Source organism: Colias philodice, chromosome 12 (genome assembly GCF_061535455.1).
Source record: "Colias philodice isolate Cphi_HAF_F1 chromosome 12, ilColPhil1 Martin Lab GWU primary, whole genome shotgun sequence".
Taxonomy (NCBI): domain Eukaryota; kingdom Metazoa; phylum Arthropoda; class Insecta; order Lepidoptera; family Pieridae; genus Colias; species Colias philodice.
Window position 1 is genome coordinate 5,662,883 of NC_143097.1, and position 25,031 is coordinate 5,687,913.

The window sequence follows — 25,031 nt, forward strand, 5'->3', positions numbered from 1 at the left end:
TAAAACTTAAGTAGTTACCTACTTAGCATTATGCCATATTTTTGGTAAGTAGCCTTTATTCTTATTCTCAATTAAACAAGTTTAAAGCATAGATAATATCGTACTAAGCTCTCTGCTAAAATAAGCAACCACTCAGTAAAAGCTCTGTTTATCGGTCTTGTAGTTACAGAGTCAATCACATTGACAGGGAGACTTAATCACTGAATCAGAAGTATTATGATATTATTTTATAAGTATCTATTTATTAAAATATAAATTTAGATAAAATAATCCATACTAATATTATAAATGCGAAAGTAACTCTGTCTGTCTGTCTGTTACTCAATCACGCCTAAACTACTGAACCAATTTGCATGAAATTTGGTATGGAGATATTTTGATACCCGAGAAAATGACGCAATCACGGAAATCCCACGGGAACGGGAACTATGCGGGTTTTTCTTTGACTGCGCGGGCGAAGCTGCGGGTGGAAAGCTAGTAGGATATAAATGCTCCAAACATTTATAAGATTGATTCTATGTATATAAAAAACACATGTAAAATTATGTTTCTCGTACTCAGTTTCGTAACAACTATGTACTATGTAGTAGTAGTAAAATTATGTTTGGGGTGTGAAACTTTGAATTATAACCATGTTCTTGAACACAAAAACTATTGAAATTTGGTATGCAGGAATAATCTGGAAAGTTACAGTTCCGTCGCATTACACGTGCACTACAAACCGACTTGTACTCAGAATAAGAGATGACATTACTACTATAAAAGGCACGTTAATTTTTTTCCTTAACAAATAGGTACAAATTATTCATAGAACATAGGGTGACTATTTTAAAAATAAGAGCATAACATAAATGAAGATAAAATGCGTAGAATTTGGTAATTATAGTTTTAAATTACAAGCCGAATACTGTCATCAAATGCCTACTATGACTTTTATCAATTTGAATATAATAACTTAAACGGATAGTTTTTATCTGTAGAAGTTATTTCTAGAACTTAATTATTTTATTATATGAAGCATAAAATTAATTCATAGAGCGAGCAGCTTCGCGAAGCAAAGAAGTTATAGCTTGCATAATATGTGGACGTGGATCGGTCGACAAAAATTACAGCACTCGTCATTTTCCTTACGTTTCAAACTTAGTTGAAAATTAACTGCAATGATTAGTACGCAGGTGTACATATTGTCATGCCTATTGTTTAAACATAAAGATATTTGAATGAGCAAATTTTCCACAGATCAATAAATATTGACGTAGGTATCTTTCTTGTCCGTGATAAAGGCTTTGTCTCCAATTAGTCGGTACAAGTGGGACGTAGCCCGAGATGAGGATTCTGTTGTTACTGCCCACATACGTAGTTTGTTGTTGTTGTACGGCATTGATGCCAATTTCACTTCTGTTATTGGTCACTGGAGATTAAGCTTGTTCAAACTTTGTTTATGACCCAATACAAATGAAACAATTTTTTTATATTATAATACACGTATTTTCCAAGGCCTATTTTTACATGGAAAATATCCAACTTCTATTTTTACGCGGAAAATTTGCTGGTCAATCATATAAACTGTTATAGAAATGATGTCGCATTGCAAATGTCTATTGATTAGGTAATTATTTTGAAATTAAATATGGTAGTCTTATTATTTTTCCAACTAGGGAGGTAAGTATGTTAAATATAAATCATAGCAAATATAGTATTGAAAACAAGAATCAACGTAAATAACCAATAATAGGGAATCGACTGATTGAGTTTATTGAAAATCCGTATCTACAATTATTCATTCCAATTTGATTCAATGTCGATTAATTGGAAATTTATTACATTACAAGCGATAAAAAGACAAAGGCGGAATTATTTTATCAAACATTCGAGGTATTGTAAATATAAGACTGATGAAGTGATGAAGGTCTCTGATGATGAACGGTCAAATTTTAATGATGGAATCTATTAAAGTTTTTTAAGAATTAAAGTTTGTATCTATTTGTATCTAAGTAAAATAGTTTTAATATTTTAATTGTATCTTAAAATGCTATATAAATTAATTAAAATCCTAAGTTTGGTTTTAAATTCAAAATGAATTCCATGTCCGTCTCCGTATAATGAAACTCAATGTCAAGAACATCTGGACGTAAACTTTGTTCCTTGAGCTAAAGGGTGGAAAATTATAAAGCCAAGGATTTGTAGAGAACAAAACCACTCAACTAATAACAATTATTATATGAAGCAATATATGTACTTACAACAAGTAAGTTTTATTAATTAATTAAAGTTTTGATGTCACGTTTGTAGATAACCATTGCATAGGTAATATTTCCGGATTTACCTGTTTGAGATGAGTTATATATTAATTTATATTTAGTTTAAACAATGCATTATATCTTCTACAATGTACTCACAGAATTGGATTTAATACTTTCTAACAATTATAGTTTAAATAAGACGAGTTAACAGAACGAATTATTATGATTCCAAATTATGTTCTACGTCTATAAAACGTAATGAATATAATATCGCAGAGACGTAGAATATAAAGTTCAACTAGACATATAACGTGTATCGTACTTACATGTTTCCGGCAAAGTACAAAATACTCCTCGTCATGAATTCTATAGAAAACCGACTTGGGTTTTGGCAATATAGAAAATCTAGTTTATCTTTCATCAACTGTTATCTATTGCTCATTGTGAGAGTTTTCTATTGTTGCTAAATATGTATTAAAGCTCATACAAGCTCAAATATCACTACATAGTATAAAACAAAGTCGCTTTCTCTGTCCCTATGTCCCTTTGTATGCTTAAATCTTTAAAACTACGCAACGGATTTTGATGTGGTTTTTTTTAATAGATAGAGCGATTCAAGAGGAAGGTTTTAGTATATAATTTATTAAGTTTTAGACAAAGCGGGCGAAGCCGCGGGTGGTAAGCTAGTAAAATATAATATAAAGATAACTGATAAGTAATTCAGAACTTTCATCAATTATCAATTTATACAAAGATTGATGTGGAGAAAATATAAAAATTTTAAAAAATCTTATGCAGACTATTTGGACATTCACACTATAGCCAGACTAAAATTTTTGCTAATATAATTTTAAGTATGAAAGTGTGTGCTTTGACAGAGATACATATTACATAATATATGTTTCAATGATCCATCACATTTCTAATACTACTCCTACTACAATTATTATTAATTGATTTATTTCAGAGTGCTGTAATTTAATGACAAAGTAATTTCCAAATAGAAACTACCGATCGACTAGTTTTCTTATATACTAAATGACTTGATAACTACTCAAGTAATTTGTTTACTTCACTCCTTAATCATTTTCTTGAAACTTTATCCATCGGGGAAAGTAATGTACCTCCATCTTATTTGTTTTACTTGTTGAGTAAATAGCAACTCGTCTTATATGTTCAAAGTTCAACAAAAGTCTATATATAACTTCCAAATGATCTTATTTAAGTACACTTGCAGGTTTTGCTTTATATATTTTGAAACAAAATATACGAAGTGTGATTCGAGCCTAACTTACAGTATATTATTAAAAATTTGTAAACGTAAACAGTGTCGGAAACAGGGCTTTCATACAGATTTCCACACAAGAGTTAAGCTGTTTTGACAGCTTCACTGCATAGTTTCACTACACTGGAAAGTTTTTTGAGCTGTTGAATAACTAACTCAGTCTAACTGAATCATAGAACACGTTTTCCTGCTAAATTTGAAAATATATAATAAATTAAATAAAAAAAAACCGGCCAAGTGCGAGTCGGGCTCGCGCACAAAGGGTTCCGTAGCAGCAAATATAATAAACTTATTATGTCAATTTATACACCTGGTGAATGGAGCCTAAACTCTCCCGATATTTTGCCTTGTACTTTTATGTATGAATATTAATTTTATATATGTATTTATAAATATTCCGTGCTATAGGCGTGCCCAAATCGGCTTGTGATAACTGAATAAAGAAGTATATACACCAGCTTCACAATTAAAATTACCAAATATATTATCCAGGTGAGTTTCACCTCTAGTGGTTATACAATTTTGGAGAAGAGGTGTATATCCCGCATTCTGCATAAATTTATGTATGTAGTTTTGTTTGAGGAAATCTTCGTTAAAATCTCCAAAAATTAGTGTAGGCATAGAATGTTCATTAAATATATATTTGTTCATAAATTCTTTTAAGGTATTATTGGAGCACCTAGGTGATCTGTATATTGCAAATAATCTCTTATTATCATACTCCAATGAGACTCCTTCAATGTGTCCAGAAACACTACTTGATTGCTCTAAGTAGCTTTTAGGAGATGTAATCGGCAAATTCGGTTTAATAAATGCTAGAACCCCAAACCCAGGATTTGATGATGTTTGTTCCGGCCCATTTGTTCTAATTAATTCTATGAAACCGGGTAAAGAGAAGTTATCGTTTAAGCAACTCCAAGTTTCTGATGCAAAATAAATGTCACATGATAATATTTGTGGATCACTGGCTATGTCCGGTAAATGTTTATTTAAAGATTGTACATTATGATACACAATTTGAGAGCAGTTACGAGGTTCCCTCAAAAATCGGAAAACGGGAACTAATAGTTTCTGTCGCAATCTAGCCATTTCTTTTACTATAGAATCTTGAGAACTAGGGGGGCGTGGCGGTTTGAAAGAATCAGTTACTATAAATAAACCTTGTGCAGTAGTTGCACGAGAACACGCTACGTACATCATTGATCTTTGAATTGTAGGTTTTAAATGTATCACCACTCGCTCTAAGGTTGTACCTTGACTTTTGTGTATAGTGATGGCTTCCGCTGGCACAACAGGAAACTGACTCCTCCGAACCTGTAAATTTGATGATTTATACCGCTTTACTGTATACGTAACCGGTTCTAATGGTGTCCAGCCCTGGTCCAGTCTATTTTTATAACGGTGCAGCGAAGAGATTGCATTGCATCGTTTGTGTTGGCCAATGACATTATCATCGAAGGATAACCACATACGCAACGGCCGTCTTTCACCAGTTGCCCTGTTGATGGCAAAATCAATAGCTGATAGTTTACCAGTAGATCCGTTAGTAAGGCCATCTGCAGTATCTATATTAACAGTCAACATGTATTTAGCACCGATCTTTAAAACTAAAGTCGAAGGAAGACCGTATGTTTGCTGAGTCGTTAATTTGGAAACTGTCTCTAAAGCTTTTTGCTTCATTGTGGAATTTAATTCACCGCAAACAGTATCTATTGCTTTCGATATAGCTCCATCGGTAGTCATACTTGATAAGACTGCGTTATTGTGATTGTCTACCTCTCGATTGCTGGCATATAGATGAATGGCTCCTCGGGATTCCTCTGGCAACGTATTGTTATTAAAACAACGACTTTTAAATAGTGTTATATCTTCATCGGTCATTGTCCCACTTGCCATATTATTTAAAGCTGTAGCAAAGGCAACATCATCTCTTTGTCGCATTATTTGATGCAATTCCGTTAAGCTAAAGAGATCCCAAATTGGTGTTCCACATAATTCAGCAAGAGGATTTCGTGAGCTAGGCTGAAACACCCAATTGTCACCGACAGGTGGTAGTTGCCTGAAATCACCGACAACAATTACAGATATGCCAGCAAATAAAACAGATGAATGAAATACTTGTTGTAGTCGGCGATTGATTTGATGAAAAGTTCTTGAACCCAACATGGAAATTTCATCAATAATAATAAGGCGCATTTTTGACAATTTTGTGGCTAATGTGTTGGCGACACTGGGTGAAAGTTCCGGTAAAATACTTCCTGCTTGCGAAACTGGAAGGCCCAGGGCGCTGTGTACGGTTTGTCCGCCTATACCAAATGCGGCTTTTCCAGTAAACGCTGTGAGGAGAATTTTTAAATCATCAGGGTTCGTGCCAGGTTCCCTATTAAACTGAAGTGTCAAGGACTGGAACAAAGCTCTTATTAAGACACTTTTGCCAACTCCAGCTCCCCCACTTATAAATAAATAAATAGGAGAAGATGTCTTACGCATGTTTTCAAGGACGTGTAGTAATATGTCTCGTTGGTCAAAATTTAACTTTCTACATAAATCAAGCACATCACCTTCACAAAGTTGCGGAGGTTTAGCGATAAAAGTTAAAGGATCGCCACATATTTGTGGTCCACCATGACCGCCAGGAATAATGTCCTCAGCAACATCTCCGATTTGAGTTTCAAATTCGTAGTCTCCGAAAGGCTCTACCCCATTTACCCCTCTCTCATTAATTTCCTCATTTTCCTCATTTGAATCAGCATCTCTTATAGCTAACAATAAAGATTCGAACTGGTCTGGCCCTCCAAGCTTGTTAAACTGATCACTTTCATTTTGTATTAAATCTTTATGTTGCAAAAAAATATTTTTTAAATCTAAATCAGGATTAATTAATTCCTCTTCCTCGTTACGCCAAGGTATATAGAGCATTATTTGCTCTCGGTAAAAGTTATCTGGGTCTTCATGATAACTGTAACGGCGAAAACGGATTATTCTGGGTTTTATTTTTTGCCTTATAAATCCCAAATTGTCTTGTAGGGGAAGCCAACTGCCGTTGTTTTCGTCCATTTCTTGACTATGGTCATTGTCGTCACTAGAATCTAGATAGGTAGCACTAGCGACCGGCCGGCGTTTCGAGTAATAATAATAGGCTGCAAAATAGGCTAAACTGACATTTTCTAATGCAATTGGTCGTTTAGTATAATAATCAATGAAGCTTTTTTGAAATATATCATCCGAATTAGGATCTAAATTTTGAATTTCACGCGTACTTTTTAAAATATGTACTCTTTCCTGTGGCAGACTAGTGTTAACATATATTTCTCCTTCACTAGCTCTCGATAGTGGAAAACTTGCTAGACAGTACACGGCCTCTTGAGCAGAAATTTCACTAGCGTTCAAAAAAACATTTGAAACGCTACGCAAGGACTCCTTTATACTGCTATTGCCATTTTTAGCTTCTTCTATGGCGGAACGTAAAAGACGTGACATACCTTTGTCTGCCTTATTTATGTAATCCACAATATAAACTGCACAAGCAAATGGATCTACTATATACTGGATATCCATATTTGCTTTATGCAACTCTATGATTTTTTTAGAAAATGCATTGATATACGTGTCTTTTGGAGACCGCTTTAGAAATACTTTGGGCCTCTTTAAAGTGCTTCTTATAGCTAAAATATAATTTTCATATGTAACACCTACGAATTCCAAAAAATCTGTAAATGTTTCTATTTCAGGTGGAATATCTTGCATTTTAATTTGGATACTTCTTGCAATATCTTTGACCCTTTTATAAGAAGCATTATCCTTTGGAAGTTCGACTAGTATTTGAGTGGAATCTAAAGGGAAAAACGGTATATCAAAACGGCAAAGTTTGTCCGGCTTGGGCCTACACGTGTGCGTATGTTTATGTTTTTGAACATGAAGAATATCCTCTGTTAGTTCATTGCTATCACAAGTTAAAATGTTATCCACAAACTGGACGACTCTTTCAGCTGATTCAACATCACCGGGTACAAAAATAGGTGCCTCCTCAAGCCAAAGCATCATATGTGCATGTGGCGAGCCCCTATGCTGGAATTCAATCCTATAGTAAAAATGACTAATAACATACTTTCCAAAAGGACCGGAAGAACAAGACCACGTTTTACGAATTTCCCTTAGCTTTGTTTCAAAGTAAGAGGCACATATAAACGGGTCGGATTGAATGAGCCGCGCTTTCGTTTCGTAACTTAGATTTTCGACTTCATACAAAGAAACAGTTTCACCGTCAACAACTTCCTTTAGCATTACCAGAAGTTCTAGCCACTGTACTTCGGCAGCCGACAGCGTCAAAAAGAAAGATGGTACTCCAAACTGTCTTATCATGGCTAATACCTTCTTCTTTTCTCCCTCCCAGTGTGAAGGAGAATTTCTAATGCCACTAAGTACGCGATACCCGTCGTCGTGCTGAACTAAATTATCTATATAGTTCATATCTAGAACATTACTGGCTAAAACTGGTGTTCCTTTAACAGTTTTTTTTCGAAGACATGTTGTTATACTATTTTTTACAATTGTCATTTGCTGTTTTTTTAGAGCAGTAAAAAGATAATCCGGTCGAACAGCTCGTCGGTCTTGTCTTGATATTTCCGATTTAATTATTTCAGAATGTCTCAAATTAATCTTAAAATCTCGTTTGACGCCGCAATGAACTTTTATAAATGCCAACTCCTCTAAATGCTCATCAAATAATAAAGAGATAGGGCGCTGTCCTTCACCGGGAGCCAGTACTATAACATCCTGATTGTTATCCAAAAGTGTTTCTGTACCTCCTGGGTTAAGTTCAACACCTTCCGTAGAATCTACAGTCTCTTCGTCGATAGCATCGGCATCGCATGTACATCTAGTTTCATTTTCAGGATCATTACCTGCCCAAGATACATTTAGTGCGACACCGTTTTCCTGAAATAACTCGCACTGTACTAAATATTGCGCGGCCCTACGCACGAATTCAGGCCGTACTTGTTCTTTGCGGCCGTGCCTATAACAAAACCTTCGTTTCAGTTCAACTGTAATTACGTTGTCGTCATTTACGGACCGAGGTAAAGCACTGACCATGTTGTTAACTAGCACTGGAACATTAACAACGTTACCTTGAAGGCCATGTTGGAATCCTAAACCCTGACCCCTGCGAACAATTTTCAAAAAGACATGGCGTGGGCTTACCAAACGCTCTTCCAGAGGAGTCAAGTCTTTTAATACTTCTGGAATACAGGGAAAAATTAAACCATTCGCCCTCGCAAGCCTAGGTATAGTACCTTTGTTAATATATCTTGCACATGTGGAACAAAATTCTCCGTAATTTTGAGTTGGATTTAAATGGAAAACATTATCCACAAATAGTTGTCCATATTTGTTTAAAGCAATATCCTTAGATATTTTTTTTATAGAATTAATGTGCCACAATCTACCGCAGCAGTGGCAAGGATGCGTGTTTCCTTCCTTAATATTTTTTAAATAATTTTGTACAGTTAAGTCCCATGAATCTTTTTGCTTCGATCGTAATTCTTGTCTAGCAGCACTGTTTCGCATCTGTTCATTTCGTCTATATTCCTCGTTTTCTCGAGTAACACGACGAGCGTGTGTGTCGCGCTCTTGCTCAGCTTCTCTAAATTCGACATCCATTCGAGCTACTCGATGCGCTTGAGTGTTACGCTGTTGCTCATCTCGTCTGTACTCGTCATCTTGACGAGCAGCTCGATGAGCTTCAGTGTCGCGCTCTTGCTCAGCTTGTCGATATCGGACATCCGTTCGAGCTACCCGATGAGCTTGAGTATTACGCTGTTGCTCATCTCGTCTGTACTCGTCATCTTGACGGGCAGCTCGATGAGCTTCAGTGTCGCGTTCTTGCTCAACTTGCCTTATTTCTAGATTTAAACGTTTGCTTCGGCGAAGAGAACTATTCACTACCTGTTCATGACACTTTTTTCGTTTGTTGGACCTAAGAACCTCTTTAGCGACTTGGTTCCTCTCTTTTTCTCTAATTGAAACATCTTTATTAGATCTGGACAGCCTCTTTCTATCTCTATTGTTTTGTTTTATACGTTCCGCGTCCATAGTAGTACAGTTATTCGCTATGCTCTGTGTTTCCTCCATAACATACTCGTAATTCTGATTAAAATTTAAGTTATCGTTCTGACTGTGGGATGTTATTGAATTTTGTGAACGGTGTTTCTGTTTCTTTTCAGTCTGTTTCTGTTTATTTGTCTCCAGTTTAAGGGCTATATTATTGAAAAGATTAGAAGGGGCACGTCCTGGTGAACGCCTGCTCGTAGCGGGAAAAGCCAAAAGCCCATCGGTTAAAAGCATTTCAAGCAAATGGGGTCTCATCATTTCTGGCACGTAATTAAATTGAGAAGGGTTCGTTTTTAAAGCTAAAGAGGTGGCAAAAGCAATGGCAAACAAACCACAATCAATAGTATTCGGTTGTCGCTGAACACTTAGAAACTGAATACATGACTCCGATAGATACGGAAACAAGGCTTTTACATATATTTTTTGCGATTTTCCTAGAACACCAACAAGACTATCGTACACACGCAGTATTCCATTAATGTAATAAATACAACTCCAGTGCCCCACTAATCCCACGTCACCGTCATAAATTACTTGAAGGTGCGTCTCATTTTTAGGTACAGGTTCAATCAGTTCAGGGTGTTGAAATAATTCTAGCTCACGCGGTCTAAATGATGTGCACCGAAGTAACTTTTCATGAAATGCGCGAACCACATCATCTTCGATATAGTTATTATAATTCAGAATGTAGGAAAACGTATTATCTAAAGTATCCATTGTTAGATGATATACAATAAGCTTTAGAAATTTTAAAAACCTGCTACGAAACACTAAAATTTGCACCAAAAACAAATGAATTTATATTATTGGGGGATTTATTAGTACGTGACCGGTTTAATAGCACCTATTAAACCAGTATACCTACTTACTTATTTTTTATAATAGGTACAATTCAATATTAATAAATGGGAACGATGAAATTCTCTTAGTGACAACGACGTCTGCCCTCACGTGTCTGCCCGTTCGGGTCGACGCGGTTAGCTATCTTATCCCCGCCCCCGCGCGAGACCAAGCCCCGCAACTCACGCGCTGCAGCGCAGCGAGCGACCGATCTTCTTGAATCGATGTAATAATAATAATCTATAGGATTAACGCGTTTTAAAAATATTGGTTCGATGGATATGTTTAACCTATTATTACTCAACAATCACATTTGTAATATTAAACTTTATCAAATGCACAATGTATTTAAGGTACATTACTGGATAAGGATTAATGGCGTATTGCTTGAATAAGCTAATATTTCTCGTAAAAAGTACCTACATTATAAAGATTTTATATCATCGCGGATTTTTAAAGGTGTACAATACTGTAGTATATTTTTTGATCTATCTTATAAGGTTCAGCCATCGTTTTCAGTGTAAGCACAATAACTTAACCAAAATTACAGTTAAATCAACCTATCTCAAAAACTATAAGAGATACTTTGATCAAACCAAAAATCGTTGAAAGAGTTAATTAGCATGCATCACCTCTATTTTTTTTAGAATTTTATACCCCGTAGTTATAAAAATAGAGGGGGGGGGACATACTTTTTACGACTTTGAGAGCTGATATCTCAAAAACCGTTCACTTTAAGAAAAATGTTTTTTAGAAAACTTTATATCATTTTAAAAGACCTTTCCATTGATACCCCACACGGGTATGTACATCGAAAAAAAAAATTTCATCCCTCAGTTACATGTATGGGGGGCCCCACCCCCAATTCTTTTTTTTACTATTTAGTGTCATATTTTTGTAGCGGTTCATACAACACATATTCCCATCAAATTTCATCACTGTAGTACTTATAGTTTCCGAGTAAATCGGCTGTGACAGACGGACAGACGGACAGACGGACAGACGGACATGACGAAACTATAAGGGTTCCGTTTTTGCCATTTTGGCTACGGAACCCTAAAAAAACAGGACTATAATAAATTATCTCTATAAACTATCAAGTAGGTCATCTTAGCAGTATATATCCATACTAATACCTATTATAAATGCGAAAGTAACTCTTTTTGTCTGTCTGTTACTCAATCACGCCTAAACTACTGAACCAATTTGCATGAAATTTGGTATGGAGATATTTTGATACCCGAGAAAGGACATAGGCTACCTTTTATTGCGAAATATGTACCACGGGCGAAGCCGGGGCGGACCTCTAGTATAATATAAAATGTTACTACAATATATCTACAATGTTTTTACCAATTCTGTTTATTGTATAAGATGAATAGGCAACAATATTATTTTATTCTTTTGAGTTTTGCCTTTAAAGTTATAACGGATCATGAATAGATATCCGTTCCTTATGTTAAGTTTCGTTTGACCTGAATATTATTGCAATATAAATCACGCGGCTTATAATTGCATCTAGATTCCAGGAATCCTCCATTTCATTTCTACTTCTGTAATCTATAAATAACATTTCCTACTTAAAATAAGCTACCTTCTCCAAATCGATGAGCTCTCCGCCCCCGGATTCGCCCCCGTGGTCATAGGAAATTCCCGAGGGAAAGGAAATTACATATTTCACCACGCTGAAAAGTGGTCTCTCCATCTAGACTCATCTGCGTGTAAAAGAAAGACTAACCCACTTTCTCGTTTATAATCTTAAGTACAACACTAGTATGCATATTGTTCCATTCTATAGTACATAGTATAAAGTATAGTAAGGGCTTAAACAACGGCTTAAATCGTTACCTTTGTTCAGGGTTCAGCGATCCGTATTGCATGTTGGGTATCCAACCGGCGTCGCTGCCCGCTTCCCCGAGGGCTTCAGAGGACGAGGGTCGCAAACACGGCTTCCGCTTGAGTTTCAAACGCCGTGACGGACGTCAACAGCGCGACAGTTTGGGCAGGCTGCCAGCCCGGTACATTCGCGCCACAAGTGTGCGACCTCACACCCTGTCGCCCAAATGGAATGAGACGTTCAAATTGTAAGTCGTTTATTATGTTCAATGTTGGTACTTTCATTTGTTTTTGTTCGCGTTATATTCCGTATTAATTATTTACAAATGTAGGTACGTATTCTCAATTGATAAGAATCATTAATCTACCCTCAAAAAAAAATTGAAATATTAACACATATTTTCTAATTCAGCACATTAAAATACGATCATGTTATGTAATTAGGTACTGACGAAATAATAAAATATTCATTGGATAAAAGTAATAATATAGTTTTTATAGAACTAAATAAGATTATTTCTTCGAATATCGAGAAAATTGTCAGTAGTAGTGGTGCTATTCTAGGAACTTCGTCGCCATAATAAGGTGGATGATTAATGTCTACCTTTCATAATTTATTAACAGGAACGTAGGCACTATAAATGCGACATGATACTGTGAAATGGCAGATAGTACATGCAATAAATCACACAATAAATAGACCGTCATAAAGTAGTTCATAATAAATGAATTTTATTCCACGGAATTTTTACATTATTTCCACGCTATGTTACCAAAAAAATAATTATTGTTATTCCCTATATTATATGGAAATCCCACGGGAGCGAGAGATTTAGGTGTGTGTACAAGTGTGACCTCCTAAATAAGAGTTATCTCTATTCAAAATATGTAATTTAATTTCGTTTAATAAAAAAGGCACATAACGATTTAGGACATCCAGTGGTTAATACAAAGGGTAACTTATTACAATGCAAATTGGTAGAGAGCAGTCAGCAGACACAGGTGAGAGCCGTAAAAACACGTAAAAGTGTCGAATTTACACGCGGGCCATTCCAGTTAATTAAATTTGAATTACTTAATGTTAATGGCTATTTAACTATTGAAATATTATTATGACAGTTTGAGGTAGAAAAGAGATTATATATCACAAAGTCTTGGAATGGTATTAGTATTTATGCTATATCATATGTTATATTATGTAGTGTATAATATAAATACATGAATACTGATTAAATATATAATTATATGAATAAAATTTTCTTGTTTAATAAAGAAATTATCTACAACTTATTACATCCATGACTTTTGTAGTTATATAAAATCAAGAAGCTTATATCTAATACACTGGAGATTTCAGTATGAACCAAAGAGTAAAGTAATACATATGTATAAATAATGTTCATACGTATGTATTACTTTACTCTTTGGTTACACCTAGTTCACACCTAGGTAGTTAGTTAGGTGTGAAAGGGATAAAAAACATACAGGCGTCATTCAAGGTCATATTTTCTTGTTACAAGTTAATGTTCATACTGAAATCTCCAGTGTATTAGATATAAGCTTCTTGTATAAAATACACTTGCACAGATAAACACTAGTAGCTATTTTGACAGTGACATAGACGACATATCGTCGGATGTGCTGCACCTAGACATATGGGATCACGATGATGAAAGCTCCGTGCTAGATGCCGTATCCCGTCTGAATGAGGTCCGTGGTGTCCGCGGCCTCGGCCGTTTCTTCAAGCAAGTGTGCCAAAGCGCTCGTCAAGGAAGCCAGGATGATTTTCTTGGTATGTTTCATGTTCGTCATTTACGATATATTATATATTTTATCATAATCATGTCCTTTTTTTAACAAAGGCAAGCTCTCAATTAATACTGGAATTGTATAAAATTACAGCATTGAATTCACCTGATAATTATTATAAAATCAAAAAGTGAAAAAATACAAGTGTTATAATTCAACTCTCGTATTTTTTCTTATTATAACTCTCGTGTATGTACACTACTTTAAAGAAATAAAATTAAACAGAGCCCTCTAATTAAATTAAACAATTCAATAACCTTTTTTGCACTTAGACTATAATTTACGTTATGCTTTCGTTCACGTTACAAGCTATTAAAGGCGATAAAAGCTTGTAAATACAATTTAAATCCCAATTGCATGTGAAACGCACATAAACAGAGTCAAATTGGCCAATCTGCGTTAAAATTAATACTGAAAATATACAAGAACACCGAAATTTGTGAGTTAAGTTGATTACAGAGGGAGAAATGACTATAAAATTTACAGAATCATTTTTGTAATAACTTTGTGAGTTTTTATAATGTTACTCAATGAAAACATACATAACATCGCGACAAAGTAACCAGCAGCCGCCACAATATTAAATATGTTTTGGTAAAATTTTGTTATATTGTGGGCAAAATATAATAGCCGTCGTTTGTTATTATGTTCATCTATTTATACTTATTGACTATACTTTTGTTTGCCTCATTATAACAAACAATATTTTCTATAGGTATCAGGTAACTTGACGTAGTAGTACTTTTGTTATTATGAAAATGTGTTTTATTAGTCCTATGTAGGTCAGTATAGGTTATATTTAGATTATGTGCTAATATATTAAGTGATATTGATATTTTTTCCATTCAATATTTACTGAAAAATAATAAGTTGTGACAATTAGATATTTAAAATTGACTTATTAGTAGTAGGTACTATTATATATTCTGTGGTATTAGTTCAAATACAAAATTTTGTGTTGATATTTTTTCATGACGAGGATCAAATTCGAGAGCGTGTACAAAAATTGGATATATCAGAATTGGTAGAGGGAAGATCTAATATTTATTTAACAGGTAAAGCGATGGTTGCGTTTGAAATTCGCGTAGAAAAGGAAATTATTTTAGCATGTTCCGACAGCAAAAGCTTTGCTGTGCAAGCTTTAAATTGTTTGTAAAAAAGATTGTACCTACATTTAAACGATTGTAAATTACATGCAGTTAATACTAAGAAGAATAATTCTGAATTTTGTCATTACTTTACAATTTTAGTAACTAAAATCTCCGACACAATCATTGAACTTTTTTTTTTAGTCAAATAAAAAGCTCATCGCTATTTTACAGTCGTAACTCCTAATTAACAAAAATATGGAGATTATATTTCCAAAATTTCTAACAACTGATTTTTATAGGATGTGTGAACATACCGCTACGAGAGATCCCATCTACTGGGGTAGAGGCGTGGTACAAGCTGGATGCCCGCTCCCAGCGCTCGTCAGTGCAAGGCAGGATTCGACTGCGCCTCTGGCTCTCTGCTCGTGAAGCTGGAAGACATGATGACGACAATTGGCAACAGGTAAGTAAAATAAGACCGATTTGATTGTAAATATGATTTATAAACGATGACTGGAATATTTGTACGCGCAAAACTTCTAAGTTCTAAGGGACTGCACTGCACAAGACCAAATTGGATATATTTTTTCTTTTATGGGTATTGCCAGAGAAAACTTTGCTTGAAAAATAAAATATATATTTTAAAGAGTAGCTGGCTTTTTATTATCTACTATGCGATTTTAACTAAAACCTATTTTTGTATATCTAAGTAATACTTAGAAACTTTATTAAAATTTAATATAATTATGAACATTTTAATAAGCAAGTTAACCGCTATATTATTTGTGAATACCTACCTAAGCTTCGAATTCAATATTAGTGGGTAACTTAAAATATTACTCGCTGGATATGTAAATTACCTGTCGAGAATCTTTAATAACGAAAACTGAAAATGAAAGGGAAACAAATCGAAATAGAGTAAACGAAAACGTCTAAAAAACTTCGGTTAGTTCGGTCAGTTTTTTCATCTCTAGATACGTAGAACCGCATAGGTGTTTCAAATAGGAAAATCTGAAATGATAATGTCAAAACATTTAAAATTTTAAACATAAAATATTTTTTAAAGTGAAACTTTTATTACATCGTCTCAAACTTTTTGGTCTGTGTAGCGCATGTCGCGTGACGGTCGAACCGTACGATAATTATCGTACAAATACGATAATTTTGTGCCTAAGTTTCACTTTTACCGTGATTTCATAAAACCACACAACTTTTTAATCAGTAATTATCTTCGTTCATAAGTTCAATAATTGATTTGTGATTATATTATTTTATTTGAATAAAGGAGGTTTTAATCTTGTTTGTAGGTCCTATATTTAACACTGGCAACAATGTATCGTGTTTTTTTTTTAGAACGATAGAAGAACATTTAAAAATTGTGTATATATATATAGCTCGATATATAGACTGTAGTCATGAACTATTAAACTTTTGTCTTTTTTATATTTCTGAAATAGAAAAAAAGTTATGATTTAAAATAAATTTCGTCTAATTATTTACCTACACGAATCCGATGTGAAGATGTACCAGTGGTTGAGACTTAGAGTTCATTGCTTGTTTGTACTACTATAGAAAGTAAGTTATACACTTTATTAATGCTTTTACAGAGTTAGATATTAATTAGTTATTGTGTGAAGATAAACGTAAAGGGTTAATAGCTATAGAGACAATAACAGCTATTGACGACACATAACAAACGATCATACAGTTTAATGGGTTTTACCGAAAAGCCTATAAAACTTTTATGTTTTACGCAGTAGTTTAGCAGATTGCCAATATGCCTCTGAACCACCATAACCTAATGTTATTATCCGGCTTAATTACGTTGTTAAGTGAAGCTTATTGCACACCGTGACGTAATTAAATTTTTCATTTCAAATACCAACCTAACATATTATGTGATATTATTACTCTCTAACCCTTTGTATTAAATATAGTATGTATAAATAGTATTATTTCAATTAAGGTTTTTTAAGCTTTCAATTAAAGTTTTTTTTTTTCGAAATTGAGCGTGTTTTTTTCCATTGTTGTTATTTAATATTTATATGTAATAGGTATCATTTTATATTCTGCTAAAGCAAACGTCAGTTTCATTCATAAATCTATATGGAACGTAACCGTAAGTATTATAGATACTAACGCAGCAAATTTTTTTTTTTTTCGTATTTTTACAAAAGTTTATAAAAAAAAGAAATGATAAATTCAGTTGAAATGTTGAACCTCCGCGGGTCGTCTTTAGTCTTATCATGCGTAAGGTTATGCCCGTATTTATATCGATAACACATGGCATCTTGGCTGTTATTCCCGGTATAACATATCCGCTGAGTGAACATCTTCGGCCTCGCGTAATAAGTGAGCGAGCGAGTGAAGCGGAATTGCGATTACACGATAAATCCAATTCATTCCCCTGAGGTACTTTATTCACTTTACATTCAATGGGACCGGCTTTTTTACGCTTCAAAAGTTTTCACGTTCCAGTTTCTTTTCCAGCATTTATAGATAATCCACTTATATCTCCTTTAAAATGTTTTAATGATGCCATTACCTGATTTGAATGTGATTATTAGTTGCACTTCTCGTTGGAGTTTATAACTCCGATCGAGTTTAGTGGATGTGCTTTAACTTTATATAATGCTTTAGTAATACAAATTAAGCACTTAGTGTTGACTTAAACAATAGGTTGCTCAAGCAAATTTTGTCATTATGAAAACTCCTGTTTAGCTCTCTAAACAAATCTGCATATATAACTACATATTTGAAATATGTAATTCTATGTCTTTTGTCAAAAGATATAGAACCAATTTAGGCTTCAACAGCGTCATTGCTAGAGTTTGTCGGGAACATAATAGATTATTTAATAGTACAAAAGTTGACATCAACTTCCTTAGTTTGTTTGCATATAAAAACGTTTTACATAAAAATTATACTGATAAGAATAATGTTTTCTGATTAGAATTTACACTACGATTAGAAGCTATAATTTGATACAACTCAAAAACGCATGTTGTATTTGCCTGTAATTGGATCTACATCTTGCTATGCATGCTAATTATGTCACATACTCAAAATATATTATAAATATAAGATGTACATCTGCTGGCAAATCAAATAAATAAATAAATGTTTCAGATAATTTCTTTATCAATCTACTTTATGAGAAATGAACTTGTTGTAGCCCAATCGATGGGTCGCGAATAGCGTGCTAGTATAATTCAAGGCATAATTGCCATAATAGTCTAGGTTTGCATAGGGGAACAGGTGTGATGATTCACAATCATTTTCCATATGTGCAGTACACTCATTTCTCATACATTCACATTGTGGTGAATACGAGGAAGTGAATTCTAATTGTCTTTTACGAGGTGTAATAAATCTGTTTAAAACGAATGGGCCAAATGTACTTTAAAATCACAAAGGTGGCAAAAATTAAAAAAGTACAAGTAATATTTTTAAATAATTTACGTACATTTTACACCTGCTATTGCAATTGAATTTTCAATGCGTTATGTTGCATTTCACGGACGTGGACGTAAGTGAACGAATTCTAACATTTAACTTTTATTACAATTGCTAGGAATTGTTCTTGTTTGTATTTCCTAGAAAGCAACATATTGTAAGGTAAATGTTTTTCTTTTATTGTCTTGGAATATTATCCAAGAACATTGGCTGAATTATTATTTACGTAGTATTAATTGAAAAAGAACAATAGGACAATTTGTTATAAGTAATGATAACAGTTTCCTAAAAGTTTTATTATACCTAATGAAAACACGATACCTAACTACGATACTTATTTTTTTTTGACAATTTAATTATGATGATACTTTATTGAAATTAAACAAGAACTATTAACTATATTATAATTTAAACCTTCCAAGTTTTGTATTACACACTACACAGTCTTTCTATATTTGAAATTTGAAATTAGCTTTGAAATTGTGTTCGATAGAGTTGATTTGCATTGCAGTTGTTTTACATAGATACCATCGCATCAAATTTCCCGGGTGGTGGCGTACTTGATACCCAGTATCATATTCCTGGTAGGTATATTCATATCCGCTTTGCATACGAACCAAAGATCAAACCTTTAGTATATTTGCTTCGTCTAAATGGTCTGAAATTCATATTACTACGAGTATTAGTTGCAAATTGCAATATTCCTGGAAATCATGAATATAGGCTACACGTGCTTTGAAGGTTTAGCATGTAATCTGATACTTACCGTAATATCACAAATTATCGGGTAATATTGTGAGTTTTTGTACACTTTGTAGTTCATTAGACCGGGATTAAAAAAATACACGATTTAGACAAAACAACAAAGTTACATATACAAACATATTAGTTCGTTTCATGCATTTTACTAATTTAATGTATAATATTATACCTTGCTAAAATTCGAATTAACTACCGATGAACCGGATTTAAAACCACTTACAGTAATGTTAAATAACGTAATCACAAATTAATTTTTGTTAAGGCTCTGGATAAGTGAATATAATTAATTTTTATAATAATTATATATTGTCAAAGGTACGCCAACACGAGCGCCTCTTCGGAGTTCTCCTAGCGCATGAGGTGGAGACAGCGTCCAACGCTCCCAGTGAAGGTGCTGAGAGCGACAGCCATGCTTGGGAGGGCGACTTGTGCGGCGCAGCTCAGACGCTGCTGCATCAACATGCTGTGCAGGGCGACTTGAGCCCGCTGCAAGCTGCTATCGCACGCTTTGCTGCTGCTTGCCGGCTTAATAGCGATGCACCGTTGGACCCAAAGTAAGTTTATGGAAGAACATGAAAGTCACTTTTTGAAAACAAAAAGTAAATTTTTAGATTCGTGTTTTGAACTGATCAGTTTTCTTTTGTGAAAATAACACACATATACATAGAAAAAATCCGTAGACAATGCAATACATTTTTATGTATTGCATTGTCTATCGCCTAATAACACATATATACATAGAAAAAATCCGTAGACAATGCAATACATAAAATCCGTAGACAATGCAATACATTTTTATGTATAGCATTGTCTACGGATTTTTTCTATGTATAGGTGTGTTATTTTCACAAAAGAAAACTGATCAGTTCAAAACGCGAATCTAAAAATCTAATAAAACTTAATGAGGAATTAGGAGGTCAATCACATCTAATATCTAATTCTAATATTCTAATATTTCTAATATATATTATAAAGGCGAAAGTTTGTAAGGATGTATGGATGTATGGATGTTTGTTATCTTCCACGTAAAAACTACTGCACCGATTATAATGAAATTTAGCACACATATAGAGGGTAACTTGGAATAACACATAGGATAGGTTTTATCCCGGAAATCCCACGGGAACGGGAACTATGCGGGTTTTCCTTTGAAAACGCGGGCGAAGCCGCGGGCGGAAATCTAGTATATAATAATTTTAGGTATAATAGCGCTAAGCGAAATCTATAATAATAATTTAGTGCCTAAACGCCTAGCAATTTCCCTAATTGATTGTTAGTAATCAATCATTTAATTGGTATTGATTAGGTTGCTGTTGAAACTGTGAAATAAAATTGTTTAACGTTACAAACTTCATTAAGAACTTAAATTATAAATTTTCTGCATATTGACGAACAACAAAATTACTTTCACGGATTTAAAGCCGTACAATTTCATACATCAGGAAGCAATATGTTTATTACAAACTTCATACAATTTTCAGCAGATCGCCGTGAGGTAAATTAATTAATTATGGGTCGATCTGAATATCCATTAATTGAATCAGGAGAATAAATGCACGTCCGATAGAGTAACTTTGTTCTCGTAGATTGCATTACTGGTGACGTAAAGCCATCTGCAATACAATTTCCTGGGAGTAATTAATCGAACGGAACACGTAAAGGAACGTTGCATCTGTTTTTGACGCGCTATTAAAACCTCAGTAAAGGTAAATGGTTGCTGTGGCTTTACATACACGTGGGTAGAGAGCGCTCCATTAGACACGACCCTTTGAAAAAATTATTTACAGCGCACGTAATTAAGTTACGGTTTAGTTTTTTTGCTATTTGCTGAACGTGAAAACTTTATACCACGCTGTATTGTATGAAGACAAAATATTATAGTGTGTTTATAATACATCCTTATATTGACACAGTTAACAAAGTTTTGTTGACTTTGATATAAATCTGGAGTTTCGAAGTTTCTCTCCAGGTGTTAGTAATTATGAGGCCATAACTGACTTAAACTTGTGATGCTGTTAACTATTATTCCGACGCTTAAACAAGACACAACATGATCATAGACATGTTAATGTACCTGATGATACCTACCATGATCGCTACGCTACCATGATCATAGACGGTTATATATAATTCTACATTGTGGTACCGTTGGACCACAATGTAGAATTATATAGGTTCGTTATTTTGTTTTTAAAATATAAAGCATGTTGTTATTATAGACCAAATTTTTATGCTAATTGAGTATTTGAATAAAAAATTTTTTTGTGCTAAATGGAAAGATTATATATTAGTTTCATAACAAAACTGTTTTTTTTATTGTTTTTTGCAATAATTCAAAAGTTATTTCAAAATAAAAATTAGTCTTTGAATCCAGTACCGAAAACACACCGACAACTCCCGAAGCGTCACCCGAACGCGTGTGACGTCATAATGTTAGTTTTCACTCATTGCAGTTGATAGAAAAACGTTTACAACTATATCATTTTGACGTCACATCTATCGTGACCAGTCATGGCGCGTTTATAGTCACGTGACTTTAATTTAAATTTCATCAATTTTTAATTGCTTATAATTAATTGAAAAATAACTTTTTTGGAGATTTTTGCATTGAATATCAATATTATTAATAATAAAGTTTTAAAATACATAAAAAAATCAATATTTTTTTATTATTCAAATACTCAATTAAGTAATTAACAATATATACTTAAAACTAACATTGAATGATAAAATTTAAAGGCATATAGGCTCTATAGCATTAAATGGTGAAATGTATGATGTAAATAAACATTTTAAAATAACAAACATAATATTTACAATTGCCAATTTATTTTATGCATACATTTTGTGGTAAAGCAATTGGCATTCCAGAGTAAATAACACCTTCCGCACACAGAGCTCATCAAAATTTAATTACAGATGTTTTGCCAACCTCAAATTATTTATAATAATATATTGTCCCCCATTTTAACTCTCCTTTGATATTACAAATATAAATGTAATATATTGCAAGAGTGGATAGAAGAACATTTTTAATCTTTTTTTCAAAAAATACCAATAAAACCTATGTAGGTATGTCAATGAAATCTGTTGCAAAAATGTTAGTCAGGCTTAGAAGAAAGCTCTTTTGCCCAAGCTCCATGCGAATGAAGTCACAGGTTCTATTATTCTTGAAATAATTTGTGCATATGCGCCTTTGTTCAGATAAGAACACTATACCTAATATGTCTCTGTGTCCAATTCAATAGAGATACTTTCCTGTTGTTTTGCGTGAAAGACTGACAAACATCGCTAAATCCATACATTCTTACAAATTCGCTCTTACAATATAGAAGATAGTATTATTTATTTGATAGTATTATTATTAAGTTTGTGGTAGCACTATTGTTAGATACTGTCCGGGGTCTTCAATGAGTACACACCAACTTAGTATTAAACTGTTTATTACTTATTACACTGTACACGTCACATGAGTAGAAAGACGGTACACGTATCCTTTATACTTGATGGTTTGCATACATTAATGCCGCCATCTTTAAATCGACTTAAAACATAAACGTCTCAATCTTTCGGAAATAGTCGTTCATTTACAAAATGAAACACTTTAATATGCAATACTATCACTCAGGTACATGTTCAAACTGCTAAACGAACTAGAGCGAGCGTGGTGTGCTAGCGAGGCGCTACTAGGGGGCGGTAGTGGGGACGCGGGTGCGTGTGCGTCGCGCGACGAAGAGCGCTGGCTTGCGGACTGCTTCGGGGAGTTTGTGGAGCGCGCATTGCACCAATTGCGACTCCATAGGGACTTGTATCCCGTGCTGCATCATCTCAGCTTGAACAAGTATGTTTTTTTTAGTTTATACAATGAAAATTGATTTTTAGTATTATACTTTACATTAATTAATTTATACTGGCGTATCTCGTCTAAGAATAATTATAATAAAATCAATAGAATTTTGTTTTCTTCGTTTTCAGAGTCCATAGTAAGTTCAGTTTATAGCTTTTATAGTTATGTATTGTGATTCGTTTAACAGGTTGGAATATCTCCTGAGATGTTTAAATCAGCTGTCACAGATGAAAGCTTTCTGGAGGTGCTGTCCGTTCAGTAAGGAAATGCGGTAAGTATTAAGTTGAATTCTGAACATAAATTGTGCAATTAACTAGATGTGCTCCGCGTATTCACCCGCAATAGCAGTCTATTGTTCTAGTTTGGAACAAAAGTATCTACCTTTTATTTCAATTCGAACCAGCAGTTCCTGATATTAGTCCAATAAAGCAGACAAACCAACTCTACAGCTTTTAATGTAAGTACCTACCTAATACCTATGCCGACACACAAATTATATGAGCGGATGCGGGTTGACATAATTAAAATATTAAATAATATTGTATCTTCTTAGGAAACCCTTAAAAGTACAATTAATAATTAAGGAAAGATGAGACGAATCCATAATACCGCAATTAATCGGATCCAAAGGTACAAACTTTATCTTAATTAATATCTATCTCGGCATCGTAGATATGATATGACAGAGAGATTTTTTGGATTATCCCGTTTCTCTTTTAGTAGGTAGGTAGGTAGTTATATATTCATAATATATTTCGCAGGTTTAAATCCAGAATTGCAAAGCACTATTAAATATTTATTTGAATGTCGGTATTCATTTATTTGGATATAAATAAACCTTTCAATCCATGCGGATTATGTGGGTTGATGGATCCGCTGCTATGAACATTATTTTGTTAATGGTTGTCATAAACTCGATTTACAATAAATTTAAATCAAAGAATTACATAACATTCATTTTGCGTATAAAAATAACAGAAAGGTCACACCAACATATTTAAAATAGAAGGAAAAACACTGCGGAAACTACATAGAAAGGTTTATTGGATGGCAGAAAGTATCGCAACTCTCGACGCGTTATTTACTGATCGTAATGGCGTCGATACAATAACGACCAGAGGTTGCAGACTGGAGGTATAAATAGATTTAAAGCTCTTCATACCTAAATTAGAAAAGTTTCCCTTTGATTAACTTCAACATAATTGTGGTTAGCACATAATATTTTTAAACATAAGGGTTGGAAGTGAGACACATTTAGTATAAGTGGTAACCCTAAGCAAAGTTTTCGGACATGTACGCTATTTAACACTGTTAGCAGTGTTTAGGGACGATCCCTTACGACAGTAATGAAGTGAACACATGTTGTTTATTCAATTGAAGACACTTAGCTACATGAGTCCCGAGAATTATTCTGTAATACAAATAATTAACAAATTCCTACGTAAAAATGTCTCAATTCTTTAATAAAGGAGCGAAATAGTGGCTTCGCTGCGGAAAGGTACAGCGGAGTGGTACGAAGCGTTGTGCGCTCAAGACACTGAGTCAGAACGGGGAGAGGATCTGGTCAATCTCATCACACTAGTGCAAATTGATTTGCAGCAAGGCCTCACTTACTACCACCCCTTGTTTGAAACGTAAGTACACTTGGCTATAAATAAGTGCATATTTTTAAGCTTCGATTCCTTGGAGGGTTACTTAGTCAGGCATTTTTATCATTACAAGTATCAGTAATTAGCTGTATGACTATTTTT

At 33.9% G+C, this 25,031-nt stretch overlaps 1 protein-coding gene and 1 long non-coding RNA gene across 2 annotated transcripts in view; one reads left to right on the top strand and one right to left on the bottom strand.

Annotated features, from left to right (window-relative positions):
- LOC149483991 (uncharacterized) overlaps positions 1-25,031 on the bottom strand; it is a 418,879-nt gene that overhangs the window by 290,868 nt on the left and 102,980 nt on the right. The gene's annotated exons all lie outside the window — the stretch shown is intronic.
- The window catches only part of unc-13-4A (BAI1 associated protein 3), a 66,936-nt gene that overhangs the window by 17,109 nt on the left and 24,796 nt on the right, over positions 1-25,031 (top strand). The window contains exons 5-11 of the mRNA XM_089701630.1: positions 12,338-12,563; positions 13,929-14,107; positions 15,515-15,678; positions 19,749-19,987; positions 23,062-23,274; positions 23,468-23,551; positions 24,750-24,914. Of these exons, the coding sequence (XP_089557756.1) occupies positions 12,338-12,563; positions 13,929-14,107; positions 15,515-15,678; positions 19,749-19,987; positions 23,062-23,274; positions 23,468-23,551; positions 24,750-24,914 (1,270 nt within the window). The remainder of the gene's footprint in view (positions 1-12,337; positions 12,564-13,928; positions 14,108-15,514; positions 15,679-19,748; positions 19,988-23,061; positions 23,275-23,467; positions 23,552-24,749; positions 24,915-25,031) is intronic.